At 45.5% G+C, this 26,810-nt stretch overlaps 1 protein-coding gene across 1 annotated transcript in view; it reads right to left on the reverse strand.

Moving 5' to 3' along the window:
• Positions 1–26,810, reverse strand: part of MAP2K4 (mitogen-activated protein kinase kinase 4) — a 67,254-nt gene that overhangs the window by 30,192 nt on the left and 10,252 nt on the right. The window contains exon 4 of the mRNA XM_086857765.1: positions 10,140–10,242. Coding sequence (XP_086713891.1) covers positions 10,140–10,242 — 103 coding nt within the window. The remainder of the gene's footprint in view (positions 1–10,139; positions 10,243–26,810) is intronic.

Here is a 26,810-nt window from a genome sequence, read left to right on the forward strand (position 1 = left end):
CTAACAACATTTTTTCCCTTAAAAATACATACATATATATAAAAAAAAATCGAGCTTCCATCCTGAATCCACCAATCTAGGACTGGTGGTCTCTCCCAGGTGGGCTTGCCCTTCATCCATTTGCCCTCCCAAATAAGTCTGAATGAATTGAACAACTACACCTTTATTCCCTCCAGTGCCCTACAACTGACAAGAGTTAATCACCACTCTGCACTATGAGACTTCCCTAGGAACAAAAATTGTATTCTGGATCTCAGATCCTTCAAGCTGTGCAGCTCTACAAAGCTTTCTCAACATGAGGACCTCTCATCTCAGAGCACTTGGAGGAGCTTGTGTGAGGAGGGCTTCTGCCAAGCACTGTGTGGAGAACAAGCCCTGGACCCTTGCACCCCTGACCACTGCAGCCATGGACACATGGCCAGCAAAGGAACCAGGGGCTCTGATCAGCTCCTTGTGGACCACCTTAGAGGGGCAGGTAATGAGAACTGCTGATTCAACTATAAGAAATGGTTTCATTTCAAATACTCTAAAGAAGTGTATTTTCTAATTTAAACTTCTGTAGGATGAAAAATTACAACCCAAGTCTGGAAAAGTCCAAATTCTCTTTTGGGATTTAAAAAAAATACAACCGAAGAATATCCTGCAAACTTTGGGCTGCATCACAGCCTGAAACAACCTGAAATTCACTGCCAAGAATGCACCTGGTCATGTATTTCTTTCTGTGGCAGACAAGGACAGATGGGAGACACAGAAAGCACCTGACTGCAAGACAGAGACCGCTTATTCAGAGATGCAGCTACTTCAATGTGGTGACCAAAAGAGCTCATAACAAGACTAAGTAGACCAAATTTGACTTTTATTTAAAATGTCCCTTCTCTGTGACAAAAGATTTGAGCAGATCAGGTGAAGATTCCCAGGCTCCAGTAGTGTGGTGAGATTTTCCATGCTGGGCTCCTCCATGATGGCTACTGGGGCACGGTGCTTTCACTGACCCTTCAGAGCCAAGAGCTGGTTTGCTGTAAGCTCTGCCAGGATGCTACCAAAAAACTAAGGGTGCTCTAAGGAACTAAACCAATGCTCCTATACAACCACCTTTCCCCTTTTCTACTGGTGTGAAATACCCACCCAGAATATCAGAGAGAAAAGAACACAAGCCGGTTATAGCAAAGCTCCTCAGAGAGGACAACCACCTTCACACTGCTGGAGCAAGAAACATCAGGAACAATCACTTCCAGCTGATCCACACTTGTGTCTGCAAAGGCACCACATATGCCTTTTTGCTCACCTGGATTTATTCCAAGCTTATCTTAGGAAGGAAGGAATTAAAACAGGCTCAACAATGAAGACTGTTCAGCATTGCCATAATCCATTGGAGGCTGGCTTGGCCATTTAGATTTAGGTTGGAGATCATGAAAAAGTTCTTCTCCCAGAGGGTGGTGGGGCACTGCCCAGGCTCCCCAGGGAATGGTCACAGCCCCAAGGCCGCCAGAGCTCAAGAAACTTTGGACAACACTCACAAGCAGAGGGCAGGAGTTTTGCAGGGTACAGGGCCAGGAGACTCAATGATAGTTGTGGGTCCTTTCCAGCTCAGTTTATGCTATGATTTTATGATTTGCTCCCTCTTTACTGAAGCTTCCCAAAATGGAAAGGTGTTTGTGGCATGAGGCAAGAACATCCACCTGACACCAAGGATGTCTGTAGTTTTCACAGACACAATACACTGCAAACGCAGATAATTTAAGTTCTTTGCAGAAGCCTGTTCCCCAAACAAGCAGAATAGTAAAACCAGTCCAGTCCCACAGGTCAACCCCACCTCTATTACATCCATCCTGTCCACAACAAGATACTTCCCATGATCACTCTGTTCAATGGCTGATTTTCCTGTGTGCATCCTGTCCATTCAGACCCAGCATCCTCCATGGCACATGCTCGAAGTCACTCATTTGTTTAAAGAATGAGGACAGAAGATGTCGACAAAGACCCGTGGGGTTAATGCAGTCTCTGAATCTGAAGACTCTTCTCTCTTCATTCTCCATTCCTCCATGTGTACAGGAGATAAAAGCAATAACTGATTCCTTCAGTTTGAACCCACAAAGTAGAAGAGTTGACTCAGTTTTCCATAGCCAGGGGAAAACAAAAGACATTTTACTATGAGGTGGTAAAAATGTCTGAAGAGATAAAGGATGTGCCTGTCCTGCTCTGATGAAATGTGGGATCCCAAGTACACGGAGTAGCAATGAGCAGCGTTTATTCCAAGAGCTGATTTATAGGGGTTTCCTGCAGGAATGTGGTTTTCAATCTGGAGTCAAAAAGTTGGGAGTCCAATCAGATACAAACTGTGGTGGTCCATGCCTGACCATCTCAGATTAACAGTGACACTGCCAGCCCCTCAGGGTCAGAGCCCTGCTCCACCAGCTGCTCAACACGGCAGAGACACACAGGCACTAAACTCAGCCCAATGCATAAGCCACCTTCTTTGCTACTTGTAAATAATTATTGAACAAGGTATTTATCCAAAAACTGGCTAGGGACCAAACCTGTGTGTACACACAAATATATTTATACACATGTATTCAGAGATGTTACACAGAACATTGCGCTTCATCCCATTTTCCTCTCCAAACAGCAGCACGTTCCACATAGCAACTCGCACTTGCCCAAGGAAGAGAGGAGAACATGGGTATTCTGGGCTCTCTTCAGCCTGAGGACTCCACCCATGTGCCAGGACAGCAGTCCCCAAGACATACAGGATGTGAGGATGGGACAACTATGGCCTCATTAACTTTGAATCAAAAATAGAGAAAAAAAACAAGCTCAGAAAGCAGATTCATGGGGCTAGAAGAATGGAACTACAGAAAGCCAAGAGGGCACCCCATGCTCTCAGGTGGTTCAGCAAGACAAGCAAAACCATCTCCTGCTCCCTGGAAAAAAATGTAATGGCAATCAGTTCCATCTGATGGGTTTTCAGAGCCTGCCTTACAAACTGATGAGCTCAGGCACAGCAATGCCCAGCATTCCCTCCTGGGCAGGACAGCAGCAATGCACTCAGCTCACAGCATCCCTGGGACACTCTGGGATGCAGGAAACACACAGTGGCTTGGGATCAAAGCTCAAATCCCAAGGACTGCTCATGGCAGAAGGGAGAAAGGGAGAAATTTTAGCAGGTCCTGACTGTCAAGTGGAATTCTGGATCTCACCTGTACCTCTTAACCATAAAAAGTTACCGGTGAAAAATCCATCAGAGCATTTGAATGCTCAGAGATGGCATCACATCTCACCTTCTCTACAAAGTATGAAATGTAAGTTTTTGGAACAGCTTACAGAATTTTCCACATAAAATGGTAAAGGGACAAACACCAATCTTAAAATACTCTAAGAATACAACAGATCCAGATGCTGTTTATGGAAAATCCAACAGAAATGTAGCTGTGGTTTCCCATTTTGTCATGAGCCCTCCAGAGAAGACTGAGGTATTTTGGAGTGTCCTGGAGGCTTTGAAAGCCTTACAACTGGGTTTCCTAGAGCATGGTCACAGCTGTTCTTGCAGGTGGATGCAGCACCTCAAAAGAAAGGGAAGGAAAGAAAGGGAGAAAATTTTGCTTCTGGTAACAGAACAGCATGAAGGCAAGAGTTGATATCAACTCAGAACTCTTCAACCTACTTTCCCTGCTTTGAAACAAGCCCTGAAGCAGTTACATCTTGGTGTGAGTTATGCAGCTGTGCCAGGAGCAGACGTGTCCCCTGGATGTGTGAAGAGGGCTGCAGGAGCTCCTGGGGTCTACTGCACATTGATGGGACAGCTCTGCTCCTGCCAGACCCAGCACTGCCTCACAACCAGAGGAATTACATAAACCCAAAATTGTTAAACCACACCAAATCCTCTGTAGCTTCTTTCAAAGAAAGGCAGCACCATCCCTCACCTCATGCACAGCAAGCAGAATGGGGAAAATTCCAATTCTTCATGGCCAGGATGACAGACCTCTGTAAACTGTCTTCCTCAGCAGACTACACAAGGTATTATCAAAGCTCTGACCTTGTATTCAACTTTATAAACCTGTGCTTTTGGAACCAAACTGACTAAGCAAGGAAAATGGTCACCCCCAGCTCTCCTTCGGCTCTGGAGCATGACAGGTACCCCCCAAAGCAGCAACTTGGTCCTGCACAGGCTGCAAACACTGGGCTTTTGCCATGAGCATGGATGGATGGTGCCTCATATGTGTCTCAGGGAAGGACCTGGCCAAACACAGGCCACCCATGGAGCCATGTCACTGGATGAAGGGGAGGCAACACAGCTCACCAAAAGCCAGGCATGAGAAGGGAAGTCTAGAGGAAACTCCTGCCCAAGGGAGACATCCCCAGCTTTGCTCTTCCATCCAGACACTATGTCCCAGCAGGCCACACTGATGGAAATTTCATGTTGAATGTAGTCAAGTTCAGTTTGAAAATGAACATTTCCAGCTCATTGCTCTACCCTTCTCATTCCCACTGACCCAGAATGCTTCACCCCTCTCCACACCATTCAACTAAGTAGAAAAAATATCTAGTAGTCAACTCAAAACCACTACTCTTGACTGACTTAACCCAGACACCACCTTACTGTCCCTGGGAAAGTGAGGACAACACTATTAAAAATATCTTTATTTTAGAGTAACACAGCTCTGCTACTACCCCATCCCACCTTCTTTCCCCAACATGCCATGGAAAACAGCCCTGAGGAGGCAGCCCAAGCATCAGCCATCACATCTTGAATTAGGAACTGCAGGACGTCCATGCCTTGGTGTGTGAGACATCTGTGTTCCAGCTCAGTGGCCATGGATGGCTGTGTTGCCATGAGGGCCCCAGAGACAGGCACAGAAGCCTCCAGCCTCTCCCACCTTGGATGACCCAACACCTCTGCCACCACAGCTCCTCTTTTCCCCAGGATCCAGCTGCTGTCCCTGTCTGGGCAGGCCAGACCAGGTCTCAGTGCCTTGGAAGGTGACTTGGCACCATCACCATCCTCTCACCCATCACTGCTCTTCCCACCATCGAGGGGACAGACCTACCCTGAGCCCTGGGTGGGGGTCCTGTTATGCATCTTGACCCCAAGGCTGCAAGGTCCAAATTCCCAAATTCTGCCCCCAAATGAGCAGCTCTGACCATGGCTGTGAGCACAAGAACCAGGACAGCAGCTCCCAACCACACCCAGGACAGGTAACACAGAGCTACCTGTGGATCACAGATCAGAGATCCCTGCTGAACTCTCTGTCACCAGCTTCTGGCCTAACCTCTGCCTCTTCCAAAAGACAACATGTTCCAGCTACCCATCCACAGGATAGGGAATGCAGAGATTTGTGCAACAACTTATAATTGCACAGCTCAATCACTCAACACCCGTGAAGCACTTGGAACCCATGGGAGTCAGGTCAGCACATAACATCAGCCTGGATTTGATTTAGACACCAAGGATGGCTCACTGGTTTCCAGAAGTTCTGAGGAGCCCAGGTCCCTGCAATGTGGCAGGAAGGCAGGTGCTCAGCACCCTTAAAAAATCCATGTGAATTAGCAGAATGGAGATACACAAGATCCAAATTTTGGTTCCAGACACAGAAGACCTAAAGTCAGAAGCAGAGTGGTGCTGGGATATCAAACCCTTACAGAAAGAAGACAACAATCCTACCAGGGCAATGAAGCTCCAAGGGATGTGGAAGCTGCTAGAGACTGTTTAATTTGGAAGCTGGAGACAGCAAAAAGCTCCTTTGCAGGGAGAATTTGCACTTAAGAAATACCAAAACTTGAAAAGTTAAAAAACAATAAAAAAAAAATAAAAAACACCAGACCTTAAATCAGCACATTCAGTAAAAATCTCACACTGACTCTGGCAGCACCTTCTCTGAAGCAGTGACCTACTCCAAGCCAGAGACACTCAAGTGTGTTACAGACCACGTAATCTCTGTCGTGAAAAGATCACTGGTCAAATGAACTACCAAACTCTTGGAAGGAAGAGGAAGGTTAAATACAAGGCAAAATTCATCAATTTGCAAAAAATGAAAAAAACTACAGAAGAAACATTGTTGCAGCAATGAACCTATAGTGATGTTTACGTGAAAAGTGAAAGCCTGGTAAACACAGGCTGCCTCAAACACTGAGATGTCTCTGCTGAGGCCTTGGAGGTTGCATTTTACTTATGCTGACTTGAAAATACAAGTGATTACATCCAGATTCTGCAACTTTCAGGAAATGAGACCGATTCAGTCACACAAAAAAATTCATATTCTTGGTACCTTTGACTCTGAATTCCACCTCCAAGGCTTCCAGGCAGCACTCCCTGCCACAGGAAGGATCACACAGCAGAAAGGTAACAGAAATCAGTAATAATAAAGATGTGAAGTGACAAGTACAGATATGAGGAAGAGACAGAGAAATATTTACAGGAAAATTCACATCAGTGGTAGGGAACATGCCAGTTTAGGATAGTCCTATTTGGGGTTTAGGTTTTGGGGTTTTTTTCCCAAAAATGGTAGGAACTCTCTCAAGTTACTTCCTAAACATCTCCACTAGCTACAGGCTATGCAGCTACAGAGCCTGACCCCACATGCCAGAAGGGTATGGGAAAGCCTAAGAGGAGATTAAAAGAGCAAGAGACACCTCAGAGAGGCTTTGGAACAGTCAGAAAAAAAACAAAAAACCTTTCCAGGAAAAACAGTCTCCAAACTATACAGAAAAAAAAATAGGAAGCAGGAGAGTCTGATGTGTGACTGAACCTCCAGCAGCTTTTGAAGAATCCAGACCTGACAGTTCAGTAGAACATCCAACACACTCTTGGGGCAGCTCTCTGAAAAGTGTGTGCCTCTTCCAGGTGTCATAAGGAGAAGCTCCACACAGGGAAGCTCTGGAAAGCTTAAGTCCCAATAAATCCACAAGCTATAGGGAGACTGTGGAGTTCAACTGGACACCAGATACTTAAAACATCAAGTTTGTACATTAAGAGAGATTAGTTCACTTTGTCACCTGTCCAAGTGAATCTGCAAGGCCCTCATAATCAGGTTCTCAAGAGGTGGCAACTCAGAGTCAAGAGATTTCTCAGCCAGCAGACAGAACACTCAAGAAGCAGCATGCTGTCAACCAGATGCCAAAAAACATTGCCTGTGCTCGTCCATTTCCTAGCTGGTTGATCTAAATCCTCTAAAACAGTATCCAGGTATCACTGCACAAAAATACAAAGCTTTCCAGAAAACCAAGAATCTCATCTACAGCCAAATGGTTTCCATCTTGGTTTCAAGAGCAATGGGCAGCACAGCCCAGCCAGAAATCCTGCTATGCACAGCCAGAGTCACACCTCATCACATCACTCATTAGTGTGATCTGAATCTCCTTTTAGCAAAGGCAACCAGCTGCAAGAAGCTCTGTAAAGCTTCCACATAGATAACAGAGTAATCTAATTTTGTTTGTGACCTAAATCCTACTTGGACACAGGACAGATGAGGTAAAAGGTGGGATGCTTTCCAGTTGGTATAATGGGTTGGAATTTGAAGAGCTCACCCTAACCATGGCTTGTGTCCTCCAGCCTCTGCAATGTCTGCTGCAGGGAAAACAAAGTTAGCAGCTGTTAATCTGGTCTAAGTAGCAAAGTCAGCCTGGGCTAACCTGGCAGGTCTCCACAGCCTCAACTGCTCCCCAGCCTGCACAGTGTGGTAATCACACAGCCTCACTGACTGACCAGGCCTCAGCCATCAGTAAAACTGTTACCCCTTCTCTAGACTGCATCCTTTCAAGAATGAACTATATTCCCCAACTACTGCCTCTAATTCAAGCTCTATTCTGCCTTATCCTGTACAGGTCACATGAAAAATTATGTTTACAACTGTGCTGGATGCCCTAGAGACAGGCAGGAAACATACCACAACTAGATGAAAATCTCTTCGCACTTTGAGAAGATTTGGTGGCAGCAGTTCCAGCTGAACCAAACAAGACACACCACCTCCATCACATGCAGTCACAGAACCAGAATGGACCTTCCTTCCTAACCCCTGCCTTGCTTTCTGCTGCTCAACACACCATCTCAGGCAGAAGCAACAGGACACCCCTGGATTGGTGGATCCAAACCGCAGAACCCCGAATTTCATGTGAGACATTAACCTCTCTGTATCTTCAGATCCACCCATCTGGACTAACAGGGCCTGTCCAGGACAATCCCCAGCAGTGTGGAGCCAGTGCTCATTTCAGGAGGACACCCAGGCTGCTTGGCTCCACCAGGCTGAGAAGTGGCTTGGTGAACAGAAACACACTCTGCATCAGGAACACGTCTGGGCGAGGAGGTCTGAAATATCCAGTTCAAATCCAAGGTCTAGAAAAGGTTTCCAGCCTACTGAGGAAAAAGTCATTCCAGCATCTCAGGGAAGAAGGCAGGAGACAGAGATACATCAGCTGCGAGACAAACACTTGACAGAAGCGTGCAATCAGAAGATATCAACGCTGCTTTTGAGGAACAGCATCTGCTATGGACACAAAGGACACAGGGACAATTTGCTGCAACCAAGCTCAGCCAGCCTCAGAGAAACCACAGAGAAAACAACCAAGCTAACAGCATCCATCTCTTTCAAATAGACATGGCCATTAGAGCTTGCAGCCTCCTAAGAAAGCTTTAGCACAGACACATCACCATCAGTTCTGGCACTTGAACAGGTACCATACCCAACCCAAACACCTGCAAGCCCTCAGACCTAGTAACACCATTAACCAATCCCTGCCAACAACTGCATCTGCCACAAAGAAAGAGCAGCACCTGTCTTGGACAGTGTTGACAATTGCACAAACATGAAACTTAAGATGCCAAAGACTAACAACAAAAGCTCTTCTGTGCTAGACAGGAGCCACTGTGACTTCCAGTGAATCCAAGACAGAAATCCACACAGATAAACACAGAAAAGTCAAATCCCTATAGATGGCTGACAGTTGGGGTTAGGGTTGTCATTAGCTGAGACTAAATCCTTTATTTAATTCACTAACAAGACCAGAGAGATGAAAGAAACCCAAAAGGGGTTCTGCAGAAAATCTTTACAAGAGTTTGATGATGGGATGAGACACAAAAAGTTAATACCTAAATGTGAGCTCTATAACCAATAAGAATACTCTGTTTCAGAGAGGAGAGAGAGAAGAAAAGAGGAGGACGCGCTGGACAGGTCACTCAAGATTTTAAGAATCATCTAAACTATTCTATAAAATTTCTATATATTGTAATTACCATCAATAACTCATCAGAAACATGTTCCTAACTTGATAAAAGTTTGTTTGAAAATCCCCAGCATAAAGAAGCTCCCAGGACAGAGCCCAGCAGGTATGTCCTGGGGAAGCAGAAGGCACTGAGCTCCAGGAGAGAGGCAGTGACATGCAGAGCCAAGCAGGAGCAGCCTAGGACAGGGACAGAGAGCTCAGGCTGCAGGTGCAGTTTCTGAGACTTGACACTGACAAAACTCCTGAGACCTTAGAGAAGAAAAATGTGGGACATCTTCTGCATGCTTGCTGCATCTGCCACAGGGACCAGCTGCAGAGCAGCACTGTCCAGCTAGATTGGTGGATCTGAGGATACAAAGCTGATCTTTTTGGTGCTGATGTACCCTGGTATTTACTAGAGTCAGGAACAGCTCTGTGCCACACTTGCTCTCAGACTTTGGATAGGGATAACCTGGGGCTAAACTGGCTAGAAAACTCAATGAGACCTAATCTCTGCATAACTCCCCTAACATCTCCCTGTTGCTGAAAAATGATAATCTTCAACCTTTGTTTTAATGCTGAAAACAATTCTATCACAGTTATGGCTTTCACAAGTAACATAGAAACAAGAAATTCTAACAAAAAGTAATAAGCTGAATAAAGAGATAGGAAAACAACAGTGAATCAATCTAGACATTAATTATAGGTGTACCTAGCATTACCAGCTACAATACCCAATTCAATCAATTCTGGAAAGCATTAGCTCCAGTGCAAACCAAGAAGATCCCAATTTAACCTTCTTTTTTAATTCTGGCAAAAAATGACTCAAAGTGAGAGATTTAAACAACCTACAAATAACTGGACTAATCAAATTGCATTTAACTAACACTGGGTGTTGGCTAATTCCAAAGGTGTTCCACTAGTTGTGCCATTGGCTTTATACTCACATGTGTGGATTTTGGAAAGGAACTCCAGAAGTATTTAGAGTAAATCTTGCTGTGGACTTGAAAGGTGGATTTGCAAAATTTAACTTCAGCGCTTTGCGTTTACCTGGGAGACAACGAACATAAAGTAAACTTTTTGTCAGCACAAAATATTGAGAGCATCTGGAAATAAACAGAAAAAAATGGCATATTGTAAGAAAAGAATTTTACATTTTACAACATTAGCAAATCACAGCTTGTGTTAGGACATGGGGATGGTGACACGGAGTCAGCTCTCATACCAAGGTCTTTCCCAGCACATTCCAAGGCAGTGGCCAAAGCCACAGCATCTCCTGTGAACAGCTGGAGCACCTGGATCACCTGCCAGGGCTCCAGCAACCACAGCACCCCCAACCCCAGGGCTGAGCATCCTCCACGTACACCCACAGGGCACAGAGGCCCGACCTGCCACACACAGCCTGGGCACGCCACCAGACCTGGGGGGATGGCACTGAGGAGGGAAAGGGCACCTTGGGATGGCTTTTATGTGACACTCCAAGCACAGGGGAACTGTTTGGGTTCCTGACCCTCATTTGCTAGCAGCAAATGGAGATACCCAGGCTCCTTCTGCCAAGCTAGCTGCCAAGCAGAGTGTCTGAGGGGTGACCAGGTAAGGGAATGCTCTGCAGTTAACTGAGGAGGCAGTGGGAAACACAAAATAAATAAATAGTAGTGTGGGAAGGGTCTTGGTCACTGCACCAGCCACTGGCTCTGTATTTTCCACTGAAGGTGAGATGATCTGCTTAAGCAACAGCAGGATCAGGACTACTACAAAGGCAGTTTTCCCTCACCAGCCCTCCCATTGGGGTGCAGAGGACTCTGTCTTGTTCCCATTTGCCCACAGGAAACCCGTACTTCTCCAGACCAAAACAGCTCAAATTAGGCCTGTTCTCCCCCCATCTTCCCAGAAGCCCATGACTCAATTTCCCCCTCAGCTTCCCACTGCCTCAGTGATGTCTTTGGGTTGGAAAGGTCTTTAAAGATCAACTCATTCCAAGCCCTTCCATGGGCAGGGACACCTCCCAAAAAAGCCCTATCCAACCTAACTTTGAAAGATGAGACAACCACAGCTTCTCTGGGCAGCCTGTGCCTCACCACTCCCACCGAAACAACCCATTTCAAGCTGACACTAAGGACACTGAGCCAGCACAGATGCAGAGCATTTTGTACCTTATGTTTGTCCCTTTAGCAAAGCACATGGCTGAGGGCAGGTCTGCAGCAAGAAGGAACCAGAGGGCCTTGTGTGAGTGCACAACCTGTCACACCACCATGCCATCGCCTGATCAACCTCACACACCCCTTCTGAATGCTTCCCTGGGGTCATCTCCCCCTCACACAGGGCAAAACCAGAGTTCACCACTGCAAGGGGCTGGAGGATGCAAGGCTTATCCCTGAAAGCTCACCCTGTTTGTGGGCTCTCCCCAGCTCTGCACAGGCACAGGGGTGGTGCTGCTGGGCAGAACCTGTGGAGAATGGCCCCTCGTCAGGGCAGCACAAATCCGCCCTCACACAGGCTCCAGGGATTTCTTCTATTATCCTTTGAGTCTGTTTTATTGACACGCCTGAAATGCCAGCCCTCTGTCAATTGTGTTGTAAGATTTTTTCACAGCAATGTTTACACTGCTCAGGAGAACAAGGGACTTGAAGTGGCCCAAGATTAAAACTGACACTATTAACTACAAACCTCATCAGAAAATCTCCTCACAGCTTCTCCTATTCTTACTCTTTGTAAGCTTTGTACACCAAGTTTCCCCCTGTTTTTACTCAGGGAATGCTTTGTAACACAGTCAAATATTGATCTATTGATTTCTACCACAGTAGGTTTATAAGGATAGTTTCAATTATGTCAGTCCACCATCTGAAGCTGGATTTTCTACAAATCCAACAAACACAGAAGCTTAGGCTGCCCCTGGGAAGCAAACAGGATGGTTTGTTTCTGCTCAGCTGATGAACACGGAATGTGACCGGGAAAAACGAACATCCTGAGAAATGCCAGGAATTTCCATCCAGTGCAGATCACATGGAAAGCACTGTAAGTGAAACAACAGACTCAAATGAAGCGAAGTCTGAGGGGAGCTAAAGCAAACTGTGCTCCTCAGTGGCCTCCATAGCTTCAGCTCTGGACTCCAAACCTTGAGTTTCATCCTAAAAAAGACTTTTGACTCCACGTCTCTATTCCTTGCAGACACATCATTCTAACTGAAGGCAAAAAAGCCTCTTTAGATGGAGTTTTGCTGTGATTTTGCTCCACACAGGCTCATTACAGATCACCCTGCCTCCCTACAAGAAAGAGATGTGGGGGTTATGGTGCTTCTGGAATTCACTAATGCCCATCACCACCAAGGCTGTGTGACCAAAACCATAACCCTATATAAATTGTCTTTTAAAGGTTCTGCTAATTTAACACATGATTCTAATCATCAACCATTATAACATCTACTTCTCTGAGAACTTTTACAGTAAAGATTATGGGAGAGAGAATGATTTGGAAGAAACTAAAACTCTGGAATAGATATCTTTTTCACAAATTAGGGTAATCCTTAACACCAGACCTGAAATTATGAACCTTCTTGACTTATGGTCTTCCCAGTTGTGACTACTGGGTTTGTTCAGCTGCATGTTTATCATTATACCAAGTCCAGACCATATTTGAAAGCTGGATGGCCTGGACTTCAGATGAGCAGAAGTGGCAGGTACTACCTTATATTTTGAGGGAATCTAAACAGGATTGTATCCTACATTAGACTGCTCTCCAAGAAGAAAAAGGACAGCCAAAAATAGCTTTCTGGTTGTAAATAATTTAATCTACCCATAAGGTAGCAATCTTTATTGCAAATCATCCCAGCCCTAAAGTGGTAGTGCTGGTGGTGTCCTCAAAACAATTTTTAAAAGGATGTTGTGATTCTACCACCAGGCCTGTGCATGGAACTGAGGTCCAGGAATGTTGCTTTGTGTCCCCTAACACACAGTCCTTGGCATTCCATAGATCACAGCCAAAAGAAACTGGGAAAAGCACCTACACAAGAGCCCCTGAAAAATTCGGGCCCACAGCATCCCGTGCTCCTTGCTGCACTGGTGAATGGGTGCTAGGCCAAGGACAGAATTATTTATGTGCTGCTATCAGTCACCAGAATTAATCCAAGCACTTGGCTCTGCCGTTAAGTTCTCATCACTGTGAGAACCCTTTACCACCACCACAGCCAACCAGCCTTCATATAACAAGAAACAGCTGCCTAGCAGGTCACATGCAGACCAAAAGTATTCCTCCAGAGTTAGATTGTGTATTACTATTTTTACTTCACATAGGACACCTATTATTTACAGAATCACAAAATCATTAAGGTTGAAAAGACCTCTTAGATCTCCAAGTCCAACCATCACCCTCCAGCACCACCACCTTGCTCATTATCAAACCATGGGCTCAAGCCCCACATCCACACATTTTTACACTTCCAGGGATGGGACTCCACCACGTCCCTGGGCAGCCCCTACCAATGCTTGACAGCTGAAGAATTTTTTCCTAATATCCAATATACCTCTCCTGGCCCAGCCTGAGGCCTTTCCTGCTGTCCCTGTTCCCTGGGAGCAGAGCCCAACAACCCATCACGGAGTTGTGCAAAGCCAGAAGGTCCCCCCTGTGCCTCCTCTTCTCCAGGCTGAGCCCCTTTCCCAGCACCCTCAGCTGTGCCTGGAGCTCCAGACCTTTCCCCAGCTCCATTCTCTTCCCTGGGCAAGCTCCAGCCCCTCAAAGTTTGTCTTCTCATGAGGGATTCAAGCTGCCTCAACAATGCCCAGCACAGAGGAATTGTCACTCTCCTGGTCTTGCTGGACACACTGTGGCTGGTACAGGATACCCCTGGTCTTTTCTTCAAGTTTCTGAGTCACTTCCTGTTGGAAAAAGCAATTCTAACTTCTTCCTAGGATCTCCTCATCACCATTCCTGCATGCTCCTCAAGAGCACTGCTTACCACGTTCAGGTTACAACAGAACAAAATGCTCCCTTTTCAAGCAGTAAGATTTTCAAAATAGCAGTAGTTTAATGGATTTTTCCAAGGTTTTTATCTTGAAAGGGTACAAACTGACCCCTGTCAAAATGTTTTCCACTTGGTTCAGCTCTGCAGGATCAACCCTTTGCTGCCACAGCCTGAGCACATGTCACAGTGATCAAGTGAGTCACAGTGCACAGGTAAATATTCTCTCTGGTCAGACGCTGAAGTCACTCTCTGTTTGTGGAGTGATGATACACCAGGAATCAAATCTGCGCTCTCTTTCCTTACTGTAACCAGAAGAAAAAAAGAGATACAACCACAGAAACACAAGCTGTGAGAGCAAACAGCAGGAAGGAAAGTCAATGGGTCTGTAATGAACCGTGCAATCTTTCTACCTCTCCCTTGTAATATTAAAGCACATCAACAAAAAGACAGAGGAAATGGGGAAGAATGGATTATTTACTTCCATTTGAAAACAGAGCTGAATGCTTGAGGGTCATTTTCTTAATAGAGAACTATCAGTTCTGATTTCTTCCAAGGTAATTCCAAGCAAAGCTAGTGCAAACTCTAGCATGAGACAGGAAAAAAACCCAACAAAACGACACAGATCTCTGCTCTTCCAACAGCTTTAAATAACCAAACTGCTGTATCTTGTCTGCTAACAAAATGCCTGCTTTGATGTAGAGACAGCAAAGAACATTTACCTGCATTCAGCCCCGCAGTTGCTGACATCCTGAATGCTCACAGGATTTCCAGCTGCTTATTCCTGCTGCTCTGCCTTCCCACAGACCCTTCCAACCTACCATGTTGCACTTTTATTTCCTTCCTTTCCAGTCTTGCTCATGAATCTACTCCAACACCAGCACAGCTAATTTGGGAGTACAGTAGGTTTCCAGTCTTACATTCAAGATAAACTATTTTTCAAGAAAAAACTAGTCAAATTTTGAAACAAAACTTGAAGAACTTCAGTGTATCATGCAGTTCTATTTGAGCAGCTTGGATGAAAGAAGAGGCCTAGGCTTTAGTTCAGGCCTTATTAGTTTTAAGAGCTGCAACTATGGAAATTCACTTTAAATATTTTCAGTGCCTCTGTCTGTTACTGACGTTTTTAGCCCTTCAATGAAACCTTCAATTTTGTATAATCCAAGAGTCAGCACTCAAATCTGAAAAGATGATTTTGCACTGCAGGAATAAGCTAAGTATGCTCATTTTTAGGAGTCACTTCATTAGAAAAAGGATTTAGCCATAATTCACCCACAGCCCCAAGTGTGCTTCCAGCTAGGGAGTACAAACACCCAAGCCAGGAGCACCCAGGACTCAGGAAGGATTACTGGCCACTGCCTTCATGAGCACACTCCATAGCAAAACACACATACTAGACAATATTTTAGTGAGACATCTGCATGATTTGGGGGTGGGAGGCAGCTCACAGCTGCACCAGCAGACACCCACCTCCATGACTGGCAATGCAGGATACTTTGGGCTACATCCAACAGCACTTCCAGCATCTATAAATACCTCCACCACCAGGACTGGTAAAGTAGGTTAAGCTTAGAGGGCAAGAAATTGCAATCGGATTAAGATTAGTTCCCTCAGACTGGAAACTCCCAAAAGCAAAACCTGAGAATGAAGTCTCTGGACTCTCCAAAACCCACTGGTAACCTTTAATATTATCCCTGATGCTACCCTGCATGGCAACACCATTTGTATAATAGAATTGAAGCTCCCCCACGGGAGAGTGCAGCACTTGGGTCAGACAGCAGCTTCCAGCCCAAACTGGGGTTCAGGCAATTTCCAGCTGGAGAGCTGCATTTAACACATGGCTCACAGTCACAGTCCAGTGCCAAGCCTGGTGAAACACTGCTGGAGAGAACCTGGAGGGCTCCACTGGCCACATGGGAAGTGCTGCCAGACCAGGAGTCTATGTCTGCTCTCACAGCAGCACTTTGCTTCACCCAAAATATTCCTGTAATCTGTGCCTGAGGCAGCCACGGCATAACCCTGCAGAGCTGAGCCTGTCACACAGCAGGTGTCAGAAACAAAGGGTGACACTGCCCTGGGAAATTTATTGTTCAGCACCTGGAGCCTCTTCTGGTGAACAACAATAATAAATTATGCAAAGGGCCATGCCAGGTACTTTTTCAATATGAAACAGCACGGCAACAATTATGAAATATACCACAGGAAGGAGGACTGGGGAGGGGGTTTGGTTGATTTTATTATTTTTCCTTTTAATTTTAGGAGCCTGTACTCGATTAAAAGCAAGGAAAAAATATCTGGCCTTGAGGCCTTTGCTTAAGGTCAATGGAAAGGACTTAGTTTCTTTGGATAAAGGAACAAGCATGTTTCCATCATCCCTCTAAATACCTTAGGCCAGCAAACTGGCAACATCAATCACAGCCTGCATCCCACTGGCTCTAATAAACACCCTGGACCCAGCCACCAGACTGAATTCTACAGTCACAGAATCATAAAATAAGAAATCCTCCAGAGGCAGGGGAATAAGAATAGTTACATATTGCCTGTCACCAACTAGTTAAATAACTAGAAAGAATAAGCTGAGAAAGTATGTATGTGAAAATGTTCAAGCTGCACTAACATGCACAAATAAAATGTTGGAAACAACCTTTACTATAGTGAGGAAACTCGTACTGGAGTGGGCTTTTAACAGGATTCACACTCTCCTGGGGATGGAAAATGCTCTGAACCCAGCACTGGGCTGGGTAACCCTTTACACAATGCAAGCATTGCAGATCTTCATGTCTGGATCCAAAACTTTGTAATATAAAGCGTTTTTTTTTCCAAATACTACCAGCCTGACATCTGTGCATAACTAAAAATACACCAAGCCAATTTTTCAAGCTTGGATCTGCTACACATGAACAGGTCTCTTGCTTTTGAGTGCTCACACGTGCCATTGTCCCAAAAAACTGATCAGTATTCAGAGCCTTAGAGAGGAACTGAGCCCTTCTGAAAACCTGGTCTCAGCTGCAAAGTTCTTTCTGCACTGTTACACCAGGAAAGATTTTGATATGGATCTTAAGAACACCTTGGAACATGTGGTCTCAATGGGTATTTTTGCTTAGTTCTGCTGAATTTTAATGGAGGTCTGTGAAGTTGCTTAAGCAAGAAATTAACTTGCAAGTCTGCAGAGCATATAAAGCTTTTAGTTGTCTTTGAAAACACTCAGTTGGGCAAGCTTTAGACACTATTCCAAGGAAATTTTGTAGTAAGCTTTAGAAGTGGTATCTGTAGATAGATCTATCTGATCTATTTTTGTACTTCTCCAATCAGGATTTCAGAAAACGATGCTCTAATTCCAGGGGTAAGGGCTAGATCCAAATACAAAGGGCATAAGAACAGCTGCAGTGGTCCATCTAGCACATTATAGTGCCCTCCATCACAGCACTGAGACATCAATGCAAAGAGTGATAACCAAAGCTACAACATCCTTCTTGATCATCCTTCATGATATTCTTTCATCCTCCAACCACTTCCAGCTCAAGGCCATCTCAGTCAGCCATGATATCTCTGTACTTAATGACTGTTCCTGGGTTTAACTTCCCCAGTCAGATCCCATCCTCTCATTGCCTTGTGAGTGCCAGACCCATCATGCCAGGCTGCCAAGAGCTCACCCAACTCAACCCAACACTTGATTGAAGCCCTCAGACTCCAAGTCAAGTTGAATGACACAAACCCAACACAGCAGCTCAGCTTTGTACAGGCTGTCAGAAGAGACACAGTCTGTCACCTGTGCCACCACCCACTCTCTCCCCATGTCACACAGGACCTACCCTGACACTTGCATTTGAGACACAACCTGAGTTTGCTGAATTTCCATCACTCAGTCCAGTGCAGCAGCAGCACAGATCTCCCCATGACCACACAACAGGTCTGGGTGTTCCCACTGGATCCACTCCCTGTCTGCAGGAGAGCAGATCCTCGATGCCACAAAGGATGTGCACAACCCAGCACACCTCCACTATGGCCAGGAGTGCCCTGCTGCCATGTCACAGCTCATCTCCCAGCACTTGAATTACTCCACTTTCCAGGGAACTGGAGAGGGGAAAATGAAGGAAAATTCACATAGCAAGGGATAAAAAAAAAAAAAAAAAAGGAAAAAAACTCTAAAAAAAATACTTAAATGAACTTTGGTTCACTTTCATTACTTTCTTCAAACCTTTCCTCATGCTGAAATCCAGCAGAAACACCCACAGGCCAGTTATTTCTCAACACCAAAATAACTTAATGAACACTCAGAGGCTTTGTTAGACATCACACCATGGCTCTGTGAACACCAGCTTTTGGGCTATGCTTTCCTTACCACAAAAAAATAATAAAAATCTTGTGTACTCATAAAAATTCCAGCTTTGTACTGCCTTGTAAAGCATTCAGTACAAATTAGCAATACCCTGTAGCAGGACAAGCACAAGAAGGAAGCCCTGATTCCCACTGCTGAGACATGTCAGGGATTGTCTAATGACTGATGTTTCCAACAGAGTTTGCAGCTTTAATAGCTTGGCAGCATCAAACCCTCTTCAGAAAGACACAAGGTGATGGCACTCTTGCCCAACATTGTCATTCAAGTGACAAAACACACACAATGCCAGGAATGAGCTGCTGCTCTGCTGGATGGAATGAAGGCAGCAGGTACCAAATCCCTTGCACAGCTGTACTGAAGGCTGGAATCAACCAGGGATTTGGGCACAGGGCTGCTGCCTTCAGGAGCTTGGCAGATTGCTGGAGGTGCCTCCAACAGCTGGCTGCTCTCAACAGCATTGTGGATATTTACTTATGTGGCAGAATTTCTCACTTCCTTGTGAGAAAAGATAATACAGAAGTGTGACAACAATTAAAAACTCATCCTGAAGGAAGAGCTGCACAGATGGACACAAAAAGTCTGACTCCAAACCAACAGCCAAGGGATCTGCAGCAAGACACTTCCACAGCAATGAACAACAGACTGGCTTTGCAACATCAGCTGATGCAACTCTAGACAAAGACCTTGCATCCTGTCAGTGAAGAGAGATCTAAAAAGCCAAAAATATTTTAAATATTTAAATAAATTAATATAGCCATTCCTAATGCAAGGAAACACTGCAGAAAGTGAAAGTAGAGAAATGAGGAGCTGCAATCATGTTACCTGCAGAGCAGGAAGCTGAAGGTTTTGTGGTTTTCCTTTTTTGTGTGGTTCCAGATGAGTAAAACCCCAGTGTTCCCAGACAGGACAAACCCAAGCCTCTGCAGAGCTTGGCTCCAGCACATGGATCACAGTTGGGAGGTGAAATTTCTGTAGAGAGCTCTGGTCTCCTGCCACCCAGCTCTAAGGGTTCTGCTCCCCCAAAGGAGACACAAATCCTTTATTTCCACAGCACAGGAACTTCTGCTGCCTTTTTATTGCAACAGTTTTTACAAGTGAAAAAAGGAGTGCTTTTTAATACTTTGTATTTATCTCACAGCACTGTTAACAGGTCCTGACCATAGGGCTGGGGTCTTGTAATAAAATTACAGTGTGAAGGGATCTTCACATCAAAGTCTGGGAAATAAATTTCAGTTTTGAGTTTTGCAACCCCAATAGAAACAGAAAAAAAGAGAAGCGCCCCTGACCCTTTCATTTGTTTTATATGGACTTGTCAGCAAAACATAAATGGGAAGGAAACTACCCCTGGGAACAGCCCTTCCTACAGACAAGGCAGATCTGGGCACAGGCAGGAACCCAACACACAGAAACTGAGAATGGCTTGGGCTGCTGCCTGGGCAAGGAATGTCATGGGACAGGGGACCTCAGCCAGGGAAGTTCAGAACTGCATCCTACTGCTCCAGAGAGCTGTATCCCAGTGAACAGCAGAAGCTGCAAGCTAAAATCTGCTCTCTTTAGGCCAACAGGAAATCAGTTCCACTGGATATTTTCCCCCTCATTTCACCATTTATTAATACCCTGACTGCTTACTGTCAGGGTCTCCCAAATCTAGGTTAGCAGAACATCAACACACCTCGTGCCTCACCTGACAGCACAGTTTTGCAGAATTATTCACTAAGGCAAATCTGCCAGCCTGAACTGAGACTTGCTGCTGATTTCCCATGGAAGGGCTGTAGAGCACTGGGGATCAAATCCTGCCACTTCTCAATGGCTTACAAGAGAAATTCAGACACCTGTGTTACATTCCTTTCATTTACAACAAGCAGAGGATCTGCAAAGCATCTTTTGCCAGCAAAAACCTTTGATCTTCCAGCACAGAGAACAGCAACTGCCTTTTCCTTCTCAGCACAAAATAACCTCCACTTTCAAATTAAAGGTGCTCTTCTGGAGGAAAAGAAGTGGAGGCACAGCAGAAACCATCACTTAACGGGAAAGGACAACAGGTATGTGCCAGCCTGTGCCAGATCCAGGCCAGACCCCTCCTGCACTCTAAGTGCCACCAGCTTCATCATCAACAATCACTGAGTACTTGAAAAAATAAATTAACACCAAATAGCTCCTGTCATTCTCATTAATTGCTGGTAAGTACGACCAACAGAAATTGCCTATGAAAGGGAAAGCTAAATGGATAAACGCATTCATGCTATTGTCATCCTTTCCCTCAAAATACATGTGACATTTGCATGGAACATGCACAAAGTCAGCAAATACACTTCCAGCACTTTAACAAATGGTTTAAAGAGAAAAGTACAATTAAAATACACTCTGGGGGTAATTAAAGCAAACACACTGTCACTATTTAGCAGTTAACAGTATTTTAATGGAAAATACTCAACATCAAAATTTCTCTTTGCTATAAACCACTTTTGCCAGGAACAAATGGGGTTTGTTCTATCAAAAGAATCTTCTTAAGTGCTTTCCTGTTAGCTCACTTCTTAATCTGCCTGGTTAAAATCTAAAGGGTAAACAAGCTCTCAGCAGCTCTCTGGGCTGACACATCCTGCAGCACAGGCAGCTGTTCCAGCCATGGCTCTGCCCAGAGGAAGGTCCCAGATCCAGCCCACCCAGCTCATCAAAGGCTCCCCCCAGTCCCACCCAGCAGGATGGACAAGGCCCACTCCCATTACTTTATATTAGGCTGAACTTCCTGACAAGGAGTCTCATCTTTACCTGCACAGGTTTTAAACTAACAGAGTGTAGGGTTTGCCTGGACACAAGGAAGAAATGTTTTGCCATGAGGACAGCGAAGCCGTGGCACAGGGTGCCCAGAGAAGCTGTGGCTGCCCCATCCCTGAAGTGTCCAAGGTCAGGCTGGATGGGGTTTGGAGCAGCCTGGGATAGTGGAAGGTGTCCGTGCCCATGGCCGGGGTGTGGAATGAGAAGGGCTTTAAGGTCCCTTCCAACCCAAACCATCCTATGATTCAATGACTAACTCCAGCCAACTGACCATGTTTGATCCAGACTTCCAAAGCAGCAAACCAGGCCAACAGCCCCAGCAAGCGAGCAGGCACTCGTTCTTCCTCTTAGTGAGATGTGAAACCTTCCTTGGAATAACTCAGGCAATGAACAACTTTGTGCAAACCAAGACTATCTACATGCAGATGCACAACAGCAGTTGTTCTAGAGAAAGAGACAACCACAACTCTTGGAGCTGAATATCTCCACTAGGCAACACTTCAGGAACTGCCCAGCAGCAAGAGCATGTGGACACATCCCAGTATTATCAACTATTCTTGTGTATCTTCTGCATTTTTAAGGCAAACTGTGATGCTCCAGCAAAGAGGTGCTAAAGTACTGGTTTAAGGCTTTTTCTTAATGCTTTTCAGCCTCCTGGGTCTGACCTAGCTGCATTCCTGCCTCCAGGCATAGGAGTCAGGGAAGTGAATTTAATGGAACCATTTAACAGCCTTCCTGGGGCAGCCCATGGCTCAGAGCAGAGCAGGTGAGAAACCACCAGCACATTGCTGCTTGCAGGGCAAAGTGCACTGCAATTCCAGAGCTGGAAGCACACATTTTCACTCCAAAACTGTCAAGGTCAGAAAGCCACAGTGATGCTGTAGGGATTTTTGTCACCTGCTCTCTGGAAGCCCTTTGGCTTCCATGCTACCAGCAGCTGTGCTCTGCAGTCCCCTGCCACCAGCAAAGCAAAGCAGCTCCCGTGCTTTCCTACACTTCCAGGTAGCCAATACAGTGCACAGGGCTGGGCAGAAAGGATTCACTGGTTATCAGTCCTCGGCTTGTGGCAGCCTCAGAACCCCTGAACTCCGGAAATGACAAAACAACCAATTCCCTTCCCTAAGATCCCATTCATCACCAGTTTACTGCAGGGGCTACCTACCAGTTAGACCCAGCTGCTGAGCTCTGGAAAAACTTTGTTATATTGCAAAATCAGCAGATGACAAAGCCTTCTATTTGCTTTTTTTTCCTGTGGAATATATTTTAGTCAAGAATTTTTGTTTGGTAGCAGACTTCAACCCTTCAAACACTCTATCCCTGACAGCAGATCTCAGCTTCAGCTGAAAAGCATTGCTGTGGAAGTAACTAAACTCCTGCATTTACAGTCTTAACATGCCAAACAACTGTGTGCTGGCAGCAAGTCTGACAAAAAAGCAAGCCACTGTCCTTAATAAATATTAATTAACCTTCTTGGGCTGTCACAGTTCATATGAACCATGGGGTGCCAGCTGTTCCCAGCAAGTCCCATCTCTAACTCAGTTTCACCTGCAGAGCCATTAAAACAGCTCCATCATACAGTCACCAGCAGGTCACTGCTCCCTTGTGCCCACAGGCCACTTCTCCCCATCCAGACACCTCCAGGCAACAGCTCCCTGGGGCAGATGCTTCCCTTCCATCTCTTTTCACACCTCAGTCACTGTCCTCTCTGGTATTCACCAGAAAGATCTGTACATCTGCCTCAGTTCCTGCCACAGAGCTCTAGCTTGTTTGAAATTCCAGCTTCAAGCACCAAGTTACCCAAATATCTGTATACCTTGAGCTAATAGAAAGCTATTAAAGAATAAATAGGTGCTTTCCAACCCTGTCCTAGGGGAGTAATTCTGACACATGGGCTCACTCTGTGCTGGAACACTGAAGCATGGCTCCTTCTCAGCTCTTCCAAGACAGAAAAACACCAGTCTGTGAAAACTAATGGCCAACAAAGGATTTTCTATATACAGTATCTCAGAAGCCATGTCTCTGAACTGTCACAAAATATACTGAGATAAAACCCAAAGACATCAACTGTTTATAAAACATTAACAATTATCTCTTCAGATATTAAAATCGCTGCAACAAATTTGCACACAGAGTAAAAACAAAAAAAAAAATCTTTATTGAAAATTAAATAAATGCAAAGGCACAAGACTTCTACAATTCAGATTTATGTAAAAAAAACCACCAAAAACTGAAACAAACCATGCTACCCTTATGTCACAGGCAAAGCAGAAGGCACAAATCTATCTCAACAACTGGTGACCTTTTAAGAAGTCTTGAGATCTTGCTGCACCAGCACTGTGAGAAACTGGCTCTCTCAGGAGGAGGAATGGTCTATCTGGTTAGCTGCAAGAAAAACCAAATTCTCAGTAGCAATATTGGTAAGAAAGCAAGGATAATGTTTAAAAAAAAGGCATAGCTTTCTCTCTTTGTGCTTTTCCACAGAAGCTTATCTGAAAGCCTAAAGTAAGTGACCTTTTCTCATTCATTCACGGAAAGGAGAGCACCAGCATTAAGAATCTCCTTTTATCTTTCAACATTTCCTCTAAAAACATAAATAAAACTGATTTTTTTTTTCCAATCAAGCTTTAGGTTGCACTGCTTTGAATACAGAGCAGTCCCATCTTCAGGATCCAGGGGACAAACACTGGCATCTGCTAGGAAAGGAGTGGACCAGGGTACTGTATGAAGAAACAAACTTTAAGACTGAAGAGATTGTTTTGTTCCCAGTAAGCTGAAGGTTTGGAGTAGATCTCTCCATATTAAACAATATTTTAAAACAGATGGTCCAGCTGCTCATGCCCAGGCAATTTCCCACAGAAGCCCAGCTCTCCAGCACTGCCACCACAGCAAAAGACCAGACCTGGTCAAGCACAGCTTTCCACACTTTTATCAAAGACACCCACCCAGAGAAGGGGAGGGTATGTACAGTGGCTTTTTGGGAAATTCCCCTTAAGTCCTGCTAATGACAGTTCACCTGTACAACAGCAACCTGGGAAAGCAGCATTTCCTGCAGCCAAGCCAGACTCACAGAATCCCAGACAATTTGAGTGAGAAGAGACTGAAAATCATCTCATTCCACGCCCTGCCATGGGCAGGGACACTTCCCACTATGCCAGGGTGCTCCAAGCTCCATCCAGCCCGGCCTTAGATACTTCCAAGGATCCAGGGACAGCCACATCTGGTCTGGGCAGCTGTCAGGCCTCATCACCCTCCCAGGGAACAATTTCTTCCCAAGCAAAGATTTTCTTCCTAATAACACTAAGATCACACCAGATAACCATACTACAGACCTGGGTACAGATTCATTGCTTGATATAAGGGACAGATCATGGCAAAGCTCCCACTCTTTGAGCAGTGACAAGGCAACACTCAGAAGAGGCAGGTGTGATCCAGCAGCCTTTGGGATGCAGGCACTACAGCAATGTGCACAAGGAATTTAGCACCACTGCACTCTCAGGAAGCAGCAACCTTGCTGTTTACCCTTCTGCTAGGGTAAATAACTACGGGGCAAACACAAAATTTCACTGCTAAAGAAATAAGCACCATAAAACCCCTCAATAAAAATTCCCCAAGTGCATTGGATTTTGAAAGCCTGTGTAAAAAAAGCTCTACTGGTGTGCAGAGGGCAGGCGGGCCCTCAGTCCGGAAGGAGCCTGAGAGTCTGCCCAGCTAATCCCCGCGGTCTCACGCTGGGTAACAGAAGACTGTTGCAAAAATATCAGCCAGTAGCCCCAACTCAGATCCAGCTATCTTCTTCCCTTGCCCTTGTCCCTTTTAACTCCTTAACCCTCCAAGCTTCCAGGAAAAGGAATGCATGCACAAGCCCTACATACAAACTGACCACCCCACACAAAAGCATCAAGTGTCCCCTCCTGGCTCCCACAAGGTGTCCCAGCACCACAAAGAAGTTTTCCACCTTTGCAGCCACCCATGTGTGGCCTGTGGCCAAGCCAGCACTGCTGCCCACCTGGCCCATGCTCACCACAGAGCAAAGTGACCCACAGTGTCTTGGTTTATGATGCTGCAACCTGTCCACTAGAGCACGTCTCCCAAGTTTTTGCTGAGAAGGTGGGAGCTGCATGACCTTGTATCAATGATGTAAAAATCATCTCTGCTCATGGCATTAGCACAGCTTAGGTCTGCTCCTGGTGCTGCTGCCCTCAGAGGCGTCTGAGAAGGGGGAAAGCTGCGGTATATCAACCTGGCCTTGCTGCCCATGTTTTCTGCTCCACACAAGACCATCAGCAAACTCCAGAGACAATGTGAACTCCAACGATACTGCAAATAACATCACATCAGTAGAACAGTGCACCCATATGCTGGAAAGGAGAGAGGAGGCTGGTTCCTTGCCTAGCCCAAAGCACACCAGGGCAGGAATACCATCACACCCTAAAACACCTCCAATACACAGGCATTACAGATGGAGCAGCAGATACATGTTGAAGATGCCAGATCAACAGCTACATGGGTGCCATGAAGTCATTAAGGTGTGGTAACAAATGACTGAAATAGTCTACTGAAAGCCAGGAGTCCTAGCTGTTCTTAAAGAGGAGTCTGACACTTATGCATGAGGTAGAAAGGGGTAACTAGTGGAACCAAATATTAAACTTGTCATAGGAATCACTGGGCACCCAGCTTGCCAGGTCCCTTAGCAGGGGGTAAGGGCATTAGCTGGGCTCTGGCTGGTCCCAGTAGAATGTGGGTGCCCATGCAGTGCAGACAATTCTTTCACTGTGTTGCTGTATGTCATTATTTTACTTCTCTTTTCAAAGTGGTTTCCAAAGGTTTTTGCATTTCTTTGAGTCCTAACATGGACCAGATCTTCTCAAACCCACAGTTATCTAAAACAACTGCCATACTTGAGATTAAATCAAGGTTGGAAGAGCAGTCACTTTTCTCCTGGAAGGAGTCAGGGTGCTGTCCTGCTGGGCAATAAAGCAGCAGCAGCTCCTGACAGCTTGGGTGAAGAGGACCCAAACTTCCCCTTCACCAGCTCAGCTGCCATGGAGCGATCTGTGTTGGCTGCTAAACCCACGACTCTTGAACACAATGTCTGAAGGGACAGGAAGATATTCACCCTCCATTTCTGCATTGCTCAACAGCAAGGACATCAGCCTGTTGAAGAAAGTATTATCTGTGCTTGGTTTGGGTCTCAAGGAGTCAGGACAGTACAAGATTATTCTGAGAACACTGGGCAGTAAGAGCTCTGCTGCCGAAGTCAGAGTATCACTCAGCTCTGAGAGGGAAACCCTACACAAACCTTCCCAAAAAGAGTATCACTCAGCTCTGAGAGGGAAACCCTACACAAACCTTCCCAAAAAGCTGCTATTTACTATGTGGAAACAACACTGTGGACAAGTGGCTCCTGGACTGTGTCCCAGGTACTGTGAGAGCAGCACAGTGCCCTGGTATGGGACAGGGTGCCGCTCAGACTTTTGGCAGCTCACGATGAAGCAGGGTTCCTGCTGCCAGTTCAGTTCCAGGCTCCCATTCAAGTCAGCCCTGACTAAG

The sequence above is a fragment of the Cyanistes caeruleus genome, chromosome 19 (genome assembly GCF_971803275.1).
Source record: "Cyanistes caeruleus chromosome 19, bCyaCae1.hap1.1, whole genome shotgun sequence".
NCBI lineage: Eukaryota > Metazoa > Chordata > Aves > Passeriformes > Paridae > Cyanistes > Cyanistes caeruleus.